This window comes from Xiphophorus couchianus, chromosome 11 (assembly GCF_001444195.1).
Source record: "Xiphophorus couchianus chromosome 11, X_couchianus-1.0, whole genome shotgun sequence".
Lineage (NCBI taxonomy): Eukaryota > Metazoa > Chordata > Actinopteri > Cyprinodontiformes > Poeciliidae > Xiphophorus > Xiphophorus couchianus.
Window position 1 is genome coordinate 24,281,571 of NC_040238.1, and position 20,907 is coordinate 24,302,477.

The 20,907-nt window shown below is 39.6% G+C and overlaps 1 protein-coding gene and 1 long non-coding RNA gene across 2 annotated transcripts; one reads left to right on the plus strand and one right to left on the minus strand.

Moving 5' to 3' along the window:
- Position 1: 1 nt before the first annotated feature.
- Positions 2–20,267, minus strand: dhrs11a (dehydrogenase/reductase 11a). The gene is made up of 7 exons (XM_028031736.1): positions 20,100–20,267; positions 3,817–4,026; positions 2,046–2,140; positions 1,358–1,487; positions 1,104–1,196; positions 947–1,012; positions 2–859 (listed from the first exon to the last, which is right to left on the minus strand). Exons 1-7 carry the CDS (start codon positions 20,229–20,231, stop codon positions 818–820), a joined length of 768 nt encoding a protein of 255 aa, XP_027887537.1. The 5' UTR covers positions 20,232–20,267; the 3' UTR covers positions 2–817.
- LOC114153302 (uncharacterized) lies at positions 19,554–20,471 on the plus strand. The gene is made up of 2 exons (XR_003597302.1): positions 19,554–19,952; positions 20,128–20,471. It is a non-coding gene; the product is annotated as an uncharacterized LOC114153302 (long non-coding RNA).
- The last annotated feature ends 436 nt before the right edge of the window (positions 20,472–20,907 follow it).

Sequence of the window (20,907 nt, forward strand, 5' to 3'; positions counted from 1 at the left end):
ATGAGGGGAACAGTATTTATTTTGTTTATTAAGTACATGAGAAAATTCCAAGAGAAAGATAACATGCTGCACAGCTAGTTTCCTTTTCTGAACTCCATAGTGCAGAACAGACTCTACACAGGCAAATAGGTGGACAGTATTCAAAACCAGTGTGCGTAAAACAGACATGTCTCCCTAAAAGCACCCTGATCATTTGTAAAGAGTCACCAGATCCAAAACCAGAGCAACTGAATATGTTTGTGAGATGAGTTAATAATGGAGTGGGATGTACAAACTGTTTCTGGTTACTCACAGTAGGTATGACATAGCATTGTCTAGGATTAGTTTGTGTAAGACCACTGCTATTTCTGCAATTAGATGTCAGCGTATTTATTTTTTTAAAAAGAAGAAAAAAAAAAAAGAGTTTTTCTATAAACAGCAATTATTTCAATTAAATTTCCAAAAGATATGTCATGTGACCTACAAAAACAAAACAAACAAAACAAAATGTGCAATCAATGACATATTCCCTCTGAGGTGGCAGCCGTGCAGATGACCACACAGCGCAGCAGCAACTCTGTCCCAATTTGTTCCTACTTCACTTTAAAGTTGGCTCAGTTCAGGACTGAGACCGGCAGCTGACAACGATGCTGTTCAGTAGTATTTTTATTTTTTTGTAGTGGTTTACAGAGTCCATGCACGTTATTCCTCGCACAGCCTCTTTAAGGCTCCAGCTCTTCTTGGTTTAGCTCCTATAGACCCCACACACCTTCCTTCCTTCCCACATGGCCAGCAGAGGCCGCTAAGGAGTCATGGTGGCTGCCTTCCAGTGTCACTGCTATAATACCTGCTCCACTGGTCTCATCTGCACATCTCCGATCTGACAGAAGAAAAAGGAAAAAAAAGAGGGAGAAATTAACTTTACCACTTCCAGATCAAAATATGAACAAATGACAGATAAACATACCTGAACATGAGGAGGGGAACTGAGGACAAACGTGACTGCATTGGCTACATCATCTGCTTTCAAGCACTAAAAAAGACAAACAAAGAAGCATCCCTGTTGCAAAAGTAGATGACATTACCAAATCAAACTGTTGTGAGAAACATACACAAACGCTTACCTTTATACTCTCATAGGCAGCTGCTGCTTTCTCTGGATCACTGTTGTGATGTCGGAAGGCAAACTCGGTCTCCACTATTCCAGGAGATATACACTGCAGGGACAGATAAAACATTACTGCTCAAGGTTCACTCCTCTTTCTATTCCACCCAGGCTGCCTACAGTGAAAGTTATGACCTTCGTTTGCTACTAACAGCGACCCCCCCTTGCCCCATGCCCTCCATCTTAGTGGCATTGTGATGGCCGCTCACTCACCGTGGCTCTTATGTGTGTCCTTTGTTCCCGGAGCTCTTGCCGTATCCCCTCGGTCAGCGCAGTCACAGCGTATTTAGTGGCACAGTAGAAATGCTCATCGGCACTCGGCACAAGTCGGTGCCCGCCCATGCTTTAACAGGTCAAGAGAGAGAGAAAAGAAAGAAGAAACAGGTGAATAATGATATCTCACAGCTTCGCATAAGTTCAGGAACAAATTAGCCACATGAATAGCTAATGTTTTAAAAGCAACTCACTGCTCCGTATATCAACTTTAATTCAATAAAGACACTAAAAAAGGCTTATGACTCAAAGCTCAAAGGCTGGGCCAAAGCAACACTCCTGGTATGTTTTTGATGAGGGAATAAAATTATAACATGATGTAAAGCTCAAAAATCTATTATAGATAACACTGTCCCTTTAATAAATGAAATTATCTGGAGACTGCATTTTAGATTTGCTCAGGTTAACTTTATCTGGAATCAAAAGCTGGTTAACAAAGTAAAAGCAAAACAAATCTGTAAGGGGTCAAATACTTTTGAAAACCACTGTAAGAAGGGAAAATTTTAAATCGATATCTGTCCCTCCCATTTATTTCTGCATGTGCCAGACTTTATCTTTGTTAATAAATAGTTAAAAATCCACCATGAACAAACAGTCCCTTTGTCCCCAGATTGATTGAACATCTTACCTGTTAATATTGATGATGTGGCCGTCATCCACGTCCCTCTCTCTCATTGATTTGTAGGCCTCACGGGTGCAGATGGACAAGGCTAAGACGTTCACCTGCAGACAAAGTGAACACCTTCTTCAGCTACTTATTCTAAAGCTGCGTGTGAAGTTGTAATGTAAAGCATTCGTACGCAATATGCAATTAAAGGGACTAGATTTAACACAAACATGCTTTGATCAGAACTCGGGTTGTATGTCTGGGGTTGTTGTCCTGCTGGTAGTTGAACCTCCAGCGGGACGACATACATTTTCTTTCAGGATAATTTAGCTCAATCAATATTGCTGAGGAAAAGCCTCCCTATTGGATGATGCCGCCGCCGCCATGTTTCAGGGGATGGTGTGTTCATGCTGATGTATAGTGTTACACTTTGCATCTAGGCCAAAAAGGTCAATTTTAGTCTCGGCTGAGAAATGGTTCCTTATGGGAAATATTCAGTTTGACTTCTTGTAACTATCAAGAATATAATTTTTTTCAGATAAACTTTTCAGATTTTTATTAAAAAAATAATAATAAAAAATAGAACATTGTGTCATACTTTCTTTTCTTTTTCCCGGTTATGTTCTTATGTTGGTCATTACATAAAATTAGGAGTGCACCGATTGCAGTTTTCTGGCCGATCACCGATATTTAAAAAGCCTGACCTGCCGATTCCAATGGTGATTTATTTTTATTCGGAAATTTGCTAAATATTAGGGATGCACCAATATGAAAATATCAATATCAATATTCAATTTTACTATAGCCATTATGACTAATAATATTTCTTGTATATCTTTACTTCACTGTTGTTTTGACACTTTGAAAAAAGAAAACAGTCACTGCTTCAGTTAAATTACCCACAATCCTGCGCTACATCCCTGTCTTTGTCACATGACCAAACAAATACCACATGACCAACCTCATCCAGAAACAAATGGCAACAAACTGGAAATAAATATCAGTTGTTCAATCCAAAAGAAGACTATGACTGATTTCAATTGTTAGTTTCGGTCGACTGGCAATCACCCGATTTATCGGTGGACCCCGACTGGCTACGACGAGGTGTGAATACTTTTCCAAGGCGCTGAAACATCCTCAGGTGACTCGTGTTCAGGTAATGGCTGCAGCGTTAAACCCTGTGAACCGACTGCGCCTGTCCAGCTTCTGTCCTCTAAGCTTTTGTCCCACGGTGACACTGACTGACATCAGTTTATCGCCAGCGTGGTTGTAACATAGGGGGAGGTGATCAAACAAGGTCAGCGTACAGATTAAACACGAGCTAAAAATACACCACTGTACACATTTGTGCGGGCTGCCATGACAACAGATGGGAGAGAGTCATGAATGCTGGACCGTGGAGACAAAGAATTAGAGCGGGAGGGGGGTCTTTGGTGGTCAAGAGCTCGATGAATCAAATTGGCCAGGAGAAATAGTGCCGGCTTTCATTAGTTTGCCTCCACTGTGGGAGAGCCAGTGAAGCTGCCTTTGTGTGTGCGTGGTTGGGCGTGTGCGCGCGCGTGTGTGTGTGGGCGTGTGCGGAAGAGAAGCCGTGGGTGTCCACACGACGAGGCTTCAACTCTCGCTTCTTAAACAGCACAAAGTCTACAAACACAACTCTTTGGTTCACATTGGCTGAGCGTTTCGGCTCGTTCCCTCTCTGCCTGCCTGCTTATGAAGCAACGTGAAAACGATCTCCAACTCTTCCGTTGCGGAAGCCGCGTTTTTGGCTTCATCTCTTACGCTCACTTACGTCAATCATGTTCCTCCAGCCCTCCGTTTTCCCGGACAGCAAGGGTTCATTGTGAGCCAGGCCGGCATTGTTGATGCACACATCCACCCCTTTGTGAAGCGTTTTGATGGCCGAGAACATGGACAGGATCTCCTCTTCGTTGGACAGGTCACATTTGTAAGGGATGAGTGTGCCGCTGAAGCCCGCGCTCTGACATTCGGCTGCCAGTTTCTGAAACACACAAGGTTTGAATTCAGGTTAAGCTCCGTAATCGAGGACAAGAAAACAAAGGATCGAGGGAAGAGCTAGGAATGATTAACTTACAACGGCATGATAAAAACAAAAAAAAACAAAAACGCCACACCCTTTCAGGCGCCGAGGAAACGGAGAGCGGATAAAAAAAAATTGATATCACACCAGCATCACATAAAAAAAAAACTGATATCGCTTCTAATAAAACCCATTTATGACCCAGAGTCATACTAACAGTTGAGTGAAACTCATTAGGAAGTATGACTAGGAAGCGGATGGGGTCAGGCAGCTTTCCGTTTAGGTCACCATCACGGCGGGCCGTGATAAAACCTGACACGGATCCTCGAGCGAGGCGCAGCTGCCTTGGTCACCTGGCATCTCGCGCTGCGAGTCGGTTTGACAGGAGGCAGCGTGGGTGATGAAGGTGGAGCTGCTGGTCCACAGAAATGATGTGCAGCGGCTCACCAGACCGCCTGAATTTATCAATTCAGAGAAATAATCTCTAGGAAAATTTCTTACAGTCCATTTAGGCCTGTCACCACAACAAATTTTACTGGACGATAAATTGCCCTAGAAATAATTGCGATAAAAGATCATTTTATCATTTTGAGACCATTTTCAACTAATAATAGTAATAATGGCATATAAATGCAATCCATCCACTAACATAAAGATTTAAAAAACTTTAATTTCTAAAGAACACTTAACACCGGAGAACATTTTTTATATCCAAAATTAACAAACAAACAATTAAAACAACAGTATTTAAGAAGGATTATTAAGTTTCTCTGACCAAAACTGCATTTCAAAAAATAATAAATCATTCAGCTTGTACAGCTGAATGAAAACAGAAAACAGGCAAACATGCAAACTAACTACTTCGTCCTGGATGTCAAAAGTTTGCAGTGTTTCTCAAAATAGCTGATATTCAACGACGTTAAAAGGGGAGCATATCTGTAACGACTGTTAACCAAATGAAAATGATCATGCTCATTTCAACTTATCTTGCCATTAAGGGATTTACTGCTTATTGTGCCATGCTAAGTTACAATAATGATGGTTTTGTATAGAAAATCTAAAGCTGTGATATTTTCTTGATATACATATTGTGCTCACAGGCCCTTTGTTCTTGGTGTAACCACACCCTTTGTTTTTAATTGTAGCATGTTTTAATCGACAGATTGAGCATGTTGTAAAGATAGGTCTTGGCAATGGTATATTGTAATAAATCAGAAAATGTTTCGGGAATGCTTTGAACTTTATAACATCTAATAATAAGATTAAAACCAAGATAAAATTGGTAGCATGCTTACATGTGGCTTTGACTTTCTGTTAAACATTTGGTCCAAGACTAACGTTTACTAATCTATTGCGACATTAGGGACATTTTTTTTCCAATAGTGATTGTTAATAACTACAATTACTTGATTCTTATAAAAATTCTGTATTTATAATCAGGACGGGACAGAATTAAAGGATAATTTCTGTTCCTTCTCCAACAAAACGTGTGATGGTGTGTACATCCTATGTAACCCTTAATGTGAACCAGTTTCCCTTCTTCCTCTAAGCTGATTAACTCAGATTATCCACAAAGAAATCATTATCTGAACAAAGCTGTCAAAAGGTCAAAACACTTTAAATAAAGAGCCAGGCATAAAGCGCTACGCATCAACTAGATGGGTGGTCGCCTCGCTCACTTCTCACATTAGTTGTCATGTGCGACAACCGACGTGTTCAGCAGCAGAAAACATCTTTAGAAGTTAAATATCTGAGTAGCGGTTAGAACAAAGCTGGTAGCGACACGTGTCAGTGAATCCGCGCAGGGACGGACCCTCAGGCTGGACGCTGCCTGGTTGAGGAGCTCGGGTTTTATTGAGAGCGGAGGTTAAAGCGATGGGGAAGCGGGGCCAGACCTTTGTTGGAGAGAAGGATTTAGTTGTGTTACCGAGGCTGAAGAGGGAGCAGCAGAGCAAACAGGCTGTGATCAGAGTCCAACTTACAGGAAGTCTCAGGCTGTGAATCTCTGCGTGGTTGGGGATGTGGGTGTGTTCTGGCAATGGCTGTTCTGCTGTGGTCAGTACCAGCCACAGATATGCAACCAGGCCTGAAAGCTCGAACAGCAGCAAACGTATGAATCCCAGGTGGTTGAATTTCACCATTAGATCTTGTAGTCATTTTTTAATTGTTAACACAGGATGTTTCAAACGCGATAGTACGGTAGACTCAGTTTGTTTGGGGACCAAAGTTAGGACATTTGCTACATTTCCTCTCTGGTGCGGTTAATTTGACACACTGCACTGTGTCAAATTAACCAAACCCTTTAAAAAACCTGTTCCCCCCCTTCACCTGTGGCGGCACTGCACCAACAAACACTGAATGAAACGATATGAAAACCTCTCAAGAAGAAATGAGCGCAACTTCCTTCTTTATGAAATGTAAACAAAAACGGTGAGATTTTAATTGGTGTAGGATTTCTTCTGGTAAAGGATCACGAGCCATTTCTTACACTACCGCTAGATTTGTGCCTTTGTTTAGGCAGAATGTCTTGCTTCCTGTTATAGTTCGCTTCCTGTTTTTGGAGCGGTCTCCAGTCTGCTTGGCATTCACATATGCATTGGAACCGCACCAGAGTCCACTTCAACCAAACAACAACCTAGGTCTTTAGGCGGACCAGAGTTAGATTTTTTTGGTCCGCATCAGAGTTTGATTGCGCATTTATTCTGCCATGAACAAACTGGACTTTCTGGGCAAACAAAATAGAATTCAATGTATGAATTCTAGCCAATGAACCCACAAAATCCAATACATTGAAGCTTTTGGATGTGTAAAAGTTTCAGTGGTATGCAGGATATTTTCGCAAAACACTGAAATTAAATCCTTAGCCTGTAATCCCGGCAAAGTGAAGAACATGTTGCACACCATCAAGTTCTGCATCATGACCATCAATCATTCATCCTTCCAGGTTGGACAGGTGTCGATGGATGAACGAAACACCTTCTCTGAGCGGTGAAAAGAGATAAAAATAGGGATAACGAAGCGCTGCGGGCAGAGAGCTTTAGGGTGTGAAACTGATCGATACCTCAAGGCAGCAGCGACGAGCACAGATAACTGAGAAATTAGATTTGACTCGGGATGGCTGAGTAGCTCTCTCGAACAAATGAGGGATTGTGTTATCAGACACAGTGTCTCCTCTTTGCTCCCTGCAAAGACGGGTGAGTGTCCAAAAGTGATTAAAATGGCAAAGAAAAACATGTAGCCACTAGCCACACAGCTACATAGGCAACAGTTCTTCCGTTCTGTTTCCAAAGTCCACGTCTTAAGCAAATGTGGCACATAAAACAATTATGCTGTCATATTACATCTTCATCTTCGTTATGGAGGAAGGACGAGAGGAAGGGAGGGAGCGCTGATATCGAAAAGTGAACCAGAATGAGAGCATGAGAAAAAGAATAGAGACTAAGGACTTGTCCACATGTAGCCGAGTCTTTAGAAAAAACAAATATCTGCCACGTCGCTATAAAAGATAATGTCTTACACACGAGATCGTTTTCAAAAAAGATTTCATTCACATGAGCGCGCACAAATACGTCCCGGAGCGTTGCTTTAAATATGCCAAACACATAGGGGGCAGTGTAGCACAAAGCTAAAACCTGTCAGCCAATCAGATTGCTTCAAAACAACCTTGACTTCCTGTTAGGAATTAAACATGGTGCCAGGAGGTTCCTTGGTGTGTACAGATATACAAGCTGTACTAGTTTTAAGTAGCATATGATAGGACTGTGTGCAACTAATGATTATTTTAGTAATCAATTAATCTATTGATTATTCTGATGATTAATACATCAAAAATGGCACTTTTTCATTTAACCACTTCAGCCATTTTTTTTTATACATTTCAACAAATGGCAATGTTTTGAGTCGGTATACTCCAGTTAACGTCTAATCGATTACTAAATTAGTTGATGAGGATTTCAATCATTTCAGCCCTAACACATTAGAATACAACGTTAATAAAACAAAAGACGTCATTTGTGTCAAAGCAAGCATGTATTTATATACACTATTTGTAGCAGACTGCATTGAGTGGAATCCTACATTTCCGTTTTAACATTTACACACGCAAACACAAATATACAGTTTTCTCAAAGCTATACTTTGGTCAGAGTTTTTATAAACAATCGGTTGATATCAAACAGCGTTTTTGTGTAGACGAAAGGCCAAAACACAAATATGTGCTGGTTTTCCAGATATTTGGCTACATGTGGACTAGGCCTAAGAGGTGTAGCGCATAAAGACCAAGTAGCTTCCGGGCTGCGTTAGCTTTGAGACTGGACATATTGAAAGCAGGAGAAGCTCAAAATAACACCAAAGAAATCATAAAATCATCTCTCATTTAAACCTGAATTCCTCTAAACATGTTCATTCACTGAAAATGTAGAGAAAATACTTATTTTCTCAACATTTTTATTGACAGAGAGACACAATCAGAGAGGCCACAGGGGACACCAGGCTGTGTAATCAGAAAGGCAGAGGAGTGGATGGGACAGTTGTGCACTTATCTCTTTTCCAAACTGCAACACTAAGCTAAAAGGTCTAAAGGTTGAACAGGGTGGGTTTACGACACTCCCATTAAGACTGTGCAATCATCCAAGGAGATAAGGGGAGTGATCACAATATCTGTTAGTAACTAGACTCTGTGATAAATCGGAGTTCCCTCCCATCAGTGGAGCAAAGTCAAAAGTCTAACAGACCTGTGACACTGTGCGACTTTACATCAAAAATAGCGGTTTTCATGAAGTACTTTTAGCTTAATGTTCAAATAAGAAAATTAAAAAAAAACTATTGCAGTCACATGTCACCAAAAATACAAAGGCGCTTTACAGACAATCTAAGCTCTCTGGAAAGAAAAAAGTGATCTGAAAAAGTAGCAATCATTTGTAGTCAGCCCCTCTGTACTCTGAGATCCCTAAATGAAATCCAATGCAACTGTTTTCAAAGGGCATCTCAAAGGCTAAGAAGAGTAATGTAAGGGAATATTTATCGTGAACAAATGTTGTCACATTTGTGACTGAGAAACACAACAGATGGGTCAAGGAGGAAGTTATGAAGAAGTTTAAAGTAAGATTAAGTCATAAAACAATATCAAAAGTTTTGAACATTTCACAGAACTGTCTCCAACCCATTATCAGCAAAATGGAAACCACACAACTGCAAAACTAAGACATGGCGTACTATCCTTTTCCTTCTACTTTATGTTAGTCTTTCACATACTATCCTCATAAAACACACTGAAGTTTTAGATGTAATAGACAAAAAAACAAAACCCAAAATGAAGAAGCAGCAGCATTCAGTTTTTATGCTCCTCTAATCTGGAACAAACTTTCAGAAAACTAATAAACTAATAAAAACCTCCTGTGAAAGGTAAAAACCCACCTCCTGTGGCTGGTACATAATAACTGGAACACTGATCAATATATTTGATGTATATTTATTTTCTTGATGATACAAATTCTAATGTTTTTATTGCTTGTGTCATAATTGGTTAGCTTACATAATTTAGATCAACATTAGATTCTTCTTCTTCTTTTGCTCGTTCCTTTGGTTTGTTATTTTGTTTGTATTGTCTTTTAAATCCTGTAAAGCACTTTGTGTTGCCTTGTTGCTGAAAATGTGCTATATAAATAAAATTACCTTTACTATGTTTTTGTTGTTTCTGAAATGTGCTACGCAAATAACCTTGCCTTGACAAAAGCTGGTTGTGTTTATAATACTACTATTTATATAAGTTTCAAGTTCCAGTTCTAACCTTCTGAAGCAAATACTCTCCTGCTACCAAACCGACAGTAATCATGCGACACTACTCTCAAGCGATAGGCTGCCTGTGCTCCTCATTCATGCCATTCAATCAACAGACTCTGCAGCCTGGATATCAGAAGTGAGTCGCGGCACAGCGCATGCTGAGATGGGAGAAAACAAGGAAAACAGACCCAGGAGGACCCCATGGAGACAAAGTTGATCTGACACAGTCCAAACTGGAACGCCTTTCAAACGCGGCCAACTAAAGGGGGCTCGGTGTATTCAGCCTCAGAGCTTCTAGCAGACATAAAAAGCCTTCCAAAATCAGACAAACACTCGCTAACAACGACAATTTGGCTGCTGGTGAAGAGAAAAATAAAATCTATTTGCATTCATCCCTTGTTTCTCTGAACACTGAACTTGATGAACTCTACTGTCTCAGTATTTGTATTTGAAAAGATATGTATATCTGTGTGTATATATATATATCGAATACATTATACATCATATTTCTGTTCATTTTCTGATCAAAATAAACAGAAAATTCGTCCGATAAAATGTTCAATAATTTCACAGAACTTAATCTCTCATGATCAGCTAAGCAAGGTTGGTGGCATCACCTAACTCACTCATTCACTCTTTGGTTACCTAGCAACACCCTGGTGAGTAACTTGCGCAGCAGTAGTTTCATGTTTTTGCCACCGTGCCTCATAACTGCTTATAAATAAAAAAACAACGTGGAGTGAAGGGAGAAAATGAGTAAAACATGTCAAGAGTAAACTGTGGGTAAGGCAGGAAAGGTCACGCCACCAGTTTAGCAGTAATTCAGATATTTAAAACAAAATTGAATCCTTAATTACTGACATCGGCCGATATGAAACGCTAATACCGTGATGTTTTTCTGCCACGTCATCCAGCCCTGTTTAAAGGTTTCCATTCACTCCTCTCGCTCCGCCACACGTTCCATTACATGTGCTGACCTGCTCCTATAGCTGTACTAAACAAATTAACATTCCTGCAATATATTTCACCCTCGCGCATCAGAGCAGCTTCTTGAAACATCGCACATGCTGCTGGCATCTCACAAGTCACACGACTGGAGAAGAGCGTGCAGTGACAGACAGGAAGTGTTTCCATATACGATTGTTGGAGGCTCAAAAAGGAAATATTAGTGAGCGTAAATCTTAAATCCTGAAATATGAAAACAGTGGAGAGGCCATATGTGATTTGAAACAACTCTCTATATACAATGCTTTCATTTGATTTATCAGGATATGAGAAATTATGTTTGTTTTGTTTTTTTAATTGCGCTGATGCAACTGAAATGTCCCACAAGAGCAGAACCCATGGAAACGAAATGGATTATTCAGGTATATATTGTTCTTCCAGCCAAAGCGGAAAATGTGCTGCCAGTGGGAAGGCTTTCTGCTTGGGTGAAACTGACGAGGTGAAGACGCCGCAAGGTAACCTGACGAGTAAAAGAAGAAAAAAAAAAACAGCAGAAAAAGCTGGAATTGTAACAAACATTTTTTTACAAACTCAATATAGGCCTGTCACAATTACAAATTTTGTTGGAGTATAAATTGCCCCTGAAATTATTGCGGTTAACAAAAACACTGTCATTTTGAGACCATTTTCAACTAATAAAGTAATAATAATAATGATATATTAAGGCAAATAAACCCTCTCAAACATAAAGAAAACTTAATTACTACAGAACTACTCAACTACAGAACTGGAAAAAATGTTAAATATCATAAAGAAATAAAGAAAGCAACTTGAAACAACAGCAATTAAATAGAATTATGATGTCGATGTAAACAAAATTACATTTCAAGAAATAATAATTATACAAATTAGGAAACCAGGCAAAAGCTGCCCGTTAGGCCTCTGTGGGAAAAAAAGAAAAGGTGAAAACGAACTACTTCGCACTGGGTGTCAAATGTTTACATCATTTTTCAAAATGTAGTAATTCAGATATTTAAAACAAAAAATGAATACGTAGATAATCCGATTCTCCGAATTCTTATCTAAGCTTAAAAAAGATTTTAATATTGCTTTCTAGCAATATTAAAATGGAGCATATCTTTACCGATTGTTGTCCAAATGGAAATGACCATACTCATTTTAATTTAACATGCAATTAACTGATTTATTGCTCACCTTGCCACACCTTTCAGATTTTTATTTGTAAATTAAATGAAAAATAATTGTGACTACTTCACAATTATGGACTGCTCTTTGCTGTCCTAGCAATACGAACCCCGATAGACTACGTTTCGAAATGCGGAAAAGTTTACTGGGTGTAAATACTTTTGCAAGAAGCTAAAACAAGAGGTTAGCAAAATAAGGCTAAAAGGTATGAAACAAAGGAAGTACAGCTGTCTCATTTGACCCACTTTCAGTCAACGGGACGAATTTGTCACTGTGACACTAGAAGACAGGCTGTCTAGACACAACCCACAGGAGATGACTGAGGCAGTCTATGTGTCTGAAAACGGAGATACTTAATGTGTCACCTCAGATTCTGAAGCATGACTGAGCAGCTTCTCCTGCCTCCCTCAGAACGGGCGCAGAGTGGAGCCAGATCAGCCGAGGTCTCCCATCAAGCTTCTAACTCACCTGCCAAGAGCTTTCAGGCTTAATTCAAGATTAACTCCAGGCAAATTAAGGATGCTTAGGCAGAGAAACCAGTGAGAGACCAAACGCCTGCAGAGCTGCAAAGAGGCCCAGAGTCACAAGTATGTTGAAATGAAGTGGGAAGGTATGCGGAAACTTGTAAAGATATCGCGCTTTTCTGCATCTTTCCTCAAACAAATGTAGTCTCAAAAGAAAAAGAAAAAAACTATTCTGCCTTGTTCTGTTTTTGTCAGATGTCTCCTTAACATATATGATTACTGCTGGTCATTTGGGATTGGTAAACATGATGGAGAAAGAAAATTTGGGAAAAAATAAAATAATTGAGAGAAATTCTGAAACATTTTAGCTACAAAATGGTTCAATATGACATATCTGAGCAAGAATGTGACTAATCCAGCATAGGCTGTGCTGCAGGTGCAGGCATGGTAAGGCCGACTGGCCTCATTATGTCTCAGAACTTTTTAGTGGAAGTACAGCTGCAAACATTGTGGGACTTTGAAATCAACTTCATGGAAAAGCTCAATGGAATCATGTGTGTTTTTTTAAGTAATTAAATGAAAATGACTGCTAAATATTATTAATAATCAAATTTAACCTTTCCAGTCTGCCCTGGTTTTCTTCACTAACAAATTTAATGGCTTTCACTTAAATTCATCTAGCAATTTCTCTCTATATATATTAAACGTTTTGCTGCAGCTGTGTAGAACCTCTTTACAGGAGAGATTTGATGAAAACATACAAAACAACAACAAAAACAATAAATAGAAATACTCCAAAAAAAACTCTGACCAGCTGCCTTGTGTCACCATTGGGATGCGAGCATGAATGTTTCTTCAGAGAGGAAGATTTAATCTTGATTAAATACAAATTTAGAAGAAAACACGTAGAAAAACTGACCATGTCATGATTTCATTGGTAACCAACTATAGAGCGAGTTGGACTGATTTCACATAAAAGTCTGAGGTCAACAATCTTTACCATCCAGAGAGCAAATTCTGCTTGGCAAGTCCAAAATAATAATAATAATAAAATCACAACTCTTTAATTCAATTCAATTTTTAATTTTTTTGGTATATTTGTAATCAGGGTTTCCCCCAGTGTATTATAAGCCTGGCGGGCCACAAGGTTTTATTTGTGCCCCCATCAGGCTTAATATTGCTTATTTATTTAAGTTTTTTTTTTATGTTTGCATGTTTTAAGACTTTACAGTTGGTGTTCGGATATTAATCTTACAATATTTCAATAACACATAATTATCAATTGATATTTTCAAATTTCCTGTCAACTTTAAACATTTTTTAACTCAAAAACACGACGGGTTGCTGGATGGATGACTGCACTAGCGCCCAACCAACAGGTTTAGCAAGTTTTATGGGGGAAACCTTGTTTAATATTGTATTGAAAACAATTAAGTGGTTAAATGAAAAGAAAAAAAATCTGAAAAATGTGCCAATTTCCTTATCCGATTAATTTATTCTTTTGATTATTTTGAAGTTTCCAAGCAGAGATTACCTAGGAACACACACAAAAAAACACTGCCACAAAAGTCATTTTCATTTGCTTTATATTTAAAACCATATCTTTGAGTTTGATATTATTCTAGCCAAAGTTATAATAGAGGCCCTTAAGAGCCACATGCAGCTCTGAAGCAGCAAGTTAAAGCTTTAAAGACCAGACAGAGAAATGTCATTCGACACCTATGTGCATTAATGGACAGAAAGATCATCTGATTTTCCGTATTCTTATCTGAGCTTGTCTTCTTTGGGAATGCTTTATGCCGAGTCATTCTGCACACATCGGTGTGACAAACAGACGCCCAGAATTATGCGTGCTAAATTTATTTAATCTCAAACTGCAGCACTAACAGCTCTGAATCTTGCATCTTTAATTTTCATCAAAGCTTCAAATACCAGCTCTAAAAAAAACTGCATCTTTGCAGAGAGGGAAAAGTTATTGTTACATTTGGTTTGGGTTAAAACAAACATGCCCGCCATTTCCATCCTCCATCTTTTAACAAAACGCCACGCTGTCCACCGAAGAGCATCACCGTACGCCAAAGAGGCACAAACTTTCTTTGGTTTGCCGTCCGTTCACACGGTTCCTGAAAGCGTGCTCAGACAGGGATGCAAAGCGCTACATTCCACACCGAAGCACGACCGCCGGATTTGATTATGTGGCCGACTCCGCCCTGCCTCCACCTTCGGCAGCGCCTCTCAAAAGGACCGGCCGATCTCCTTAACACGAGCCCTGACCTGCAGGTAAGTACTTGAAACTCAACGACAAACATTGTGATTATTTTAGATTAAAAGCAACACACAAAAACGCTTACGATGTTATTAGAAATCTGACGAGACGTAAACATGTGAAAGTCTTTGGATTTGTGCAGGACAAAATGATCTATAACCCATGGAGTTTTTGTGTTTTTTTATTTTGTTTTAAGTGACACAAGAAAACATGAATTTTGAAGCATTTTATAGAAAATTTAAGTGATAGACAGAAAACAAAGTGGGCGTTTATCGTATCGTTTGTCAAGAAAAATTCATCGATACATTTCAGTTATCGATGTTAACTAAAAAAACAAAACATGATCCGAAATGTTATTTCTGTCATTTTCTACACATTTTGTTTCACGAGAATATCGTTCAATATCAGTAAGTTCCAAAAATATCATTAAATGCAGTAAGTTTGTGCAGTTTAGTGATATAAATCACACTTTTTCTAAAATAAGCCGCGTCCTGAAGAAGCCTATTACTGATGAGTGTTTTTCAAGAATATTTGTGTTGGTGGCCCAATGAATGCTGTGCTATGCAGTCAACATCCTACAAAGCTATGTATTACCTAAAAAATACGTAAATATGTTTTGTTTTTTCATCTTTATTGCTATCCTCCGCAAAATATTGCGCTACAATCTTCCAAAATTGTAAAACGTTTTGAACACCTGCATGGTAGAAGATAAAGCTTGCATTTTGAACGACTCGTAAGCGTTCACGTTCACATCCTCATGAAACGAAAGTGTGTTTCCATTACAGCTTCACAATGTGCTGGGTGAGCGGAAAAACGAGAGAACCATGTGGGCTATGTGGGAAGCGATGGTTTAAAAGGCCTGAGAAAGACTTTAGAGGGGATCTAATATGGCAGGAGAATCAATATTCATTTCCACAGCTGGGCTTCTTTCTCCACTCCGGAGAGGATTTCGCAAGCGTTAATGAGAAGCCGAGTCTCCGCCGCCTTGGCTCCCGTCCTGTCCATTCCTGCGCGGAAGCCCATGGTGACCACACATCGCCCTCCAAAAAAAAAAAAAAAAAAAAAAACCCGCCCGACCGCTCTCTATTCTCACTGACAACAAAACAGTGCTGCCGCCACGACTCTCCGATCCGCCTTTCTTGAGAGTCCTGTTTGTACAGAAAACAGACGACGGTGGCGCTCGGGGCCGCGTTTCTGACACTCCCACCGTCGTTTCATCTGCTGAAGTAAGGAGATTCGCTTCCAGAGGTGAAGGCAATACAAGCCGGAGGGAGGAAGTTGGTGACAATTTGCTTGGTGATGCATTGGGTATATACGTTACCCGGCGAACAGCATGCCAGGTTTGGCACAACTGCAAGGAAAAGCTTACAAAGCAGGGTTAGCACAGTACTGGCTCAGTCCCACTCTTTGAACAGACACACTATAAAGAAAAAGTATTGAAAGTAAAACAATTCTATATTGTGATTTAGTTTTTTTTTTCCCCCCCCTAAAATGAAGTCTGCTCAACCTATAAAGGAGTAAAATATGGAACTCTTACAAACAGGAAGAACGAAGTACAGTAAAGCCTACATTTTTTGACCTTGTTTAAGCCGACACAGGCTGTCGCAGTTAACTATTGACAGGATGCGGCCATGTGACTGGAGTATGAATGGAGGGAGGATGGCTGTTGCACAATTCACTCACTCTCAGCTGCTGTGGGTAAGGGTGTGTGTTTATAGTCAGGGTAGGAGGAAACGTTTGCCGTGATAAAAACACACTATAGAAACATTTGATTTTTTTCCTAAGTAATCCAAGTACGAAAATAAAATGAAGCAACCAGATCAACACTTCAGCTACCTATTTAAGTTTAACATTACACAAAAATACCACAGTTTAAGGCTATTTAAAAAAAATAAATAAATAAAAACGAAACTAAAATTTTAATTAAATGCTGTAGCTGTTTTAATTTAAAACAAATTTAAATACAATAGCTAGGTCAAAAAAGAATATGGGATGAAAACTCACCAAATCTTTGTAATATTCTGTGCGTTTATTGCACAGAATTACTCTCTCTCCACTTCCGTTCTTCAACAAGTAGCACTAGGAGCTCAGAAGGCGGACTTTGCTGGGTTTCTCTGACATTTTCTTTAAAATCAAAGAACAGCATGATGGGAAATTTGAGCAGTTTCGAAACTGTGAAGGCGTTCATATATTTAGTGCAAACTGTAAAGAGCGAGGACGCAGAATCCGGTGGAGCTACATTTCCAACATATCTGATTGTATTTCGATGAAAAAGGAACGATGTAAACTAGCCATACTCCATTTCACACCTTCTGTCAGAATGTAGTAACACAGGAATCTTCCCTGGAGGAGACAGGAAGGCTTGTAACTTGGTTACAAACAGGCTATCAAAGAGTAGCTTGTCGCATGAAAAGTTGTCAACTGGTTGCAACAACTTGTCACGCGACCAGTTGTCGCATGACAACTAGTCCATCCAGTTGTCATGCAAATTTTGAGAGAGCTTTTAAAAACATCGCCAAAACAAAATGAAAAAATAAGTAGAGAAAATGCCAATTATGTGTATTACTTAACTAGTTTGGAGTGAATCAATTAGGTTACGTAAAGCATAATTTCATCAGATGTTGACGATACGCATTACTGTAATAAATAAGAAGTATGTGAGATAACTGTTCGCCACGTCAGAACTTATGTGCAAATGTGTTTCCCTCTCCCCTTCAGCGTGTTAACTCTTTTTGGAAAAATACTACTAATTAAAAAAAAAAAACACCTCAAGCGAGCATAGAAACTATTTTTGAGAAACTGAGGAAGTTATTTCAAATTTTGCCACTACTGTCAACAACCTTTTCTAATGCGATAAATCAAAATGCGCATCCAGAAAACATTAACGGAAACACGGCTAATGGCAGGTGCAGCAGGGTTTTAAAAAGCTACAGGTACCGCTGCTTTCCCCTCCTCCTCTTCTACTTGTCACTGCACGCTGCTGGTCAGCTGTCATTTTTCCCATGCTCCCACAATACACCAACTTAATGGTGCGGTTAAATATCTGGTCCACTAATGGCATTACATAAAGTCACCACGACTCCTTCAGAAAACAATCTGGCTGGCAAAGTGTTTGAGAAGCATTTGTGGTTTTGCTGTGTTTTTACTCCAGGTTACTAAACTTCCGAGCTCATACTGATCGTCTATGCAGCTAGGTGAAGCTATTGTATTCAAATCCAACTGTGATCAGGGTTTCCCCTGTTGTATTATAAGCCTGGTGCCCCCACATTATATATAAACCATATAATGTTTATATATTTTAGTTTTTTTAATGATTGCCTTTTTTTAAAGACTTTATAGTTGATGTTTAGGTATTAATCTTCCAGTCTTCCAATAACACATAATCATCAAGTGATATTTCCAAATTTCCTGTCAACTTTAAACATTTTTTAACTCAAAAACCCAGCGAACCGCTGGATGACTGCCCTAGCGCCCTGAGCACCAAGCTTAGCAAGTTTTCTGGAGGAAACCCTGGCGATAGCAGCATTCCTCCCGACAGGGTATAAAGGTAAGCATTTAAAAAGCCCTTGAATCAATGAGGCGACACGGGCGAGGCCTAAATATTTGCAGAAAAGATAAGCAAGGCGCAGAACCTTCAGGCTTACGGTTAAGTAAGACTTAAAGGGGCAGGGCGGCAGAAACCTGTCTTGAAAGAGTCCTCTGTCCTCCAGCTGACACTCTGACAGAGTGATCCAACCTGATTTTATTAAGTGGAACCTGAATACTGACTACAAAGATCTTTTTTCAAGTTTATGATACCAAGAATTCAACTGTGATCTTTATACACAAAGGTGTTGGTCAGAAATGAAACTAATTTCGCCTTATAGTTTACCAATAAAAATAAATCTGGGCATGGATTAAATATTAGCCATTACAATTATTTTAGTCAGGTATATTAGTTAGTACTAGTGTGTATCGTTAAAACACCTTTTTTGGTAACAAATCCTACCTGAAAATGTTAGTTGCAATTGAACAGAATATGTTAATTCAGTCAGAGAACATTAAGCTAGATTTTTTAAAAAGATAATTTGAGTTGTATTATGAATACATATCCATATAATAAAAGTTCAGAACTGTAAAAATGTTAATTCTAGCCCAGCAATAGTTTCATAGAGTTGCTGTTGCTAGTGATTTCAGCTGTAAATGGATTACATACCACCTTAGAAAGGATTTTTAAAGTATACAATACTATTTCAGTGATGTCTCTGCTTTAATCGCACACCTCTGTTTTGTTTTCCTTTCTTTCTAAAATGAGACAACTTCATGAAAGACACAGCAAAGGTTCTTGCAAGTCATGATTCCCCTGCAAAGGACTCAGTCGTGATAAACTGGACCAACTTCAGACCTAAAACTTGTTGGAGTGCATTAATGGCAGTGTCTGCGGAACTGTATCCTTGAGATTTATTTGGTATTTATCCATCTGAGCTTGTCGTTCTTAAATGTACATTTAGGGAGATGGTTATGGATTGAGAAATGTTAAATAAACGCCTTTGACTCTTGATTGTGCAGATATGCATATGATTAATAAAACAGAAGTTGCCAAATAGTGCCTGTTGTGTCTAAAGTTTGCCATTACTTGACAAACTCGATCTATTTGAGTGATTAAATTGATCAACTTGAATAGTATGATCTTGAAACAAAAATAATTAGAATTTGACTCATTTTGTCCAGTGGGTACATTTGAGTAACTTAGACTTAGACTTACTTTATTGTCATTTTGCATGCACAGGGTGTATACAGAACGAAATTTCGTTGCATACGGCTCAGAACAGTGTTTTGAGGTTCCAGTGTTGTGAGGTTACTCCAGAATAAAATAAAATAGTTGTTGCTAACTCTGATTTCTAGCAACTGGAGGGAAGACACAGAGATTAGAGGTGATTATATTTTAAGGATGGGATGGGCAGCTGTCAGTGATATGAATACAGAAGGATTATTATTGCTCCCTCCGTGTAGAAATGTGCGACACACGCCATCATCACTATGTAGACAGAACTCTACAGGACAGAAATCATCTCTTATCTCCCATGATTTAACTGTTAATATGTGAAATGGCATATGTAATTATAAACTAACGGCTTTATTTATTTTTTCATTAATTTGCTCAACTTAGCAGGGTATACTACCAAACAAACCTACAGCGTCTGCTTCACCACCTGGATAACGACTTTGTAACACCGGGGCTAAAGGTCTGTAGCTTCAACAGTAAAGCTAATGTTAGCTAGCCGTTAACGTTAGTTAGCAGGAATGTTGTTGCTCTGACAACACTCAATTTTTCTATCTTTCTTTTTTTTCTCCTTCTTCTTAATAACATTCCTCTAAACGACACCGCTTACCTCAATTTTGTCGACATTCCTGGCACAGCCGACAACCCGCATGCCCTGCTGGACCAAAGCCCGGGTTACAGCCGCTCCAATCCCCACCGAGGCTCCGGTCACCAGGGCCACTCTGCCTTTCCACCGCTCCATCTCCACCAAGCGTCTTCACCGGGACCGTTTCTGTGACGCGAGCCTACGGCTCCCCCGTGCTGCGCTTCTGCCGAGCCCCAAACCAGGCTGCCGCGGTCGAGGATGTCGCGGGGGTTACGTACGGTATTCGAAATATGGGATGCAGCCGTTCCAGAGTCCCGTGTCAGTCTGCGCAGCGTCCAGGACGACGGCGGCAATAAGAGGTCGTAAAGATCGATCCATGCGCCTCTCGGACCGAAATACGAAGAGTCCGGCTGCGTTGAAATGTTTGACTCGCTTCACCTCCCACTTTCATTTCGAGCCGCCGCACTGGACTGGGGAGTGTTGAGAGTAGCTTATTAGCACCACCTAGTGGAGAGGATGGAATTGTAAAAGTCAAAGGTGAAACTGTGGCATAAATACCACCGGTGGGGCTGGATGTGTTTTCAGGGGAACTCCAGAGATGCCCCCAGAAAGTCTTTAAACTTATAAAGTGGGTTGTCCCAAGGTTGTATGGGGTCCTAAGCAGAATTTCATTTGGGGCCCTAAACTTGTATACAAATTTAGTGGATCCAGGAAGGTGGGCCAGATTTATTTAGCTGAGCTTGAAAGCAATCTGATAATTGGTTATTATCTTCTAAAATGTGTTTTGTGAACAAACTGAGTTGAAATGCAAAAAGATTAAAGTCATGGCATC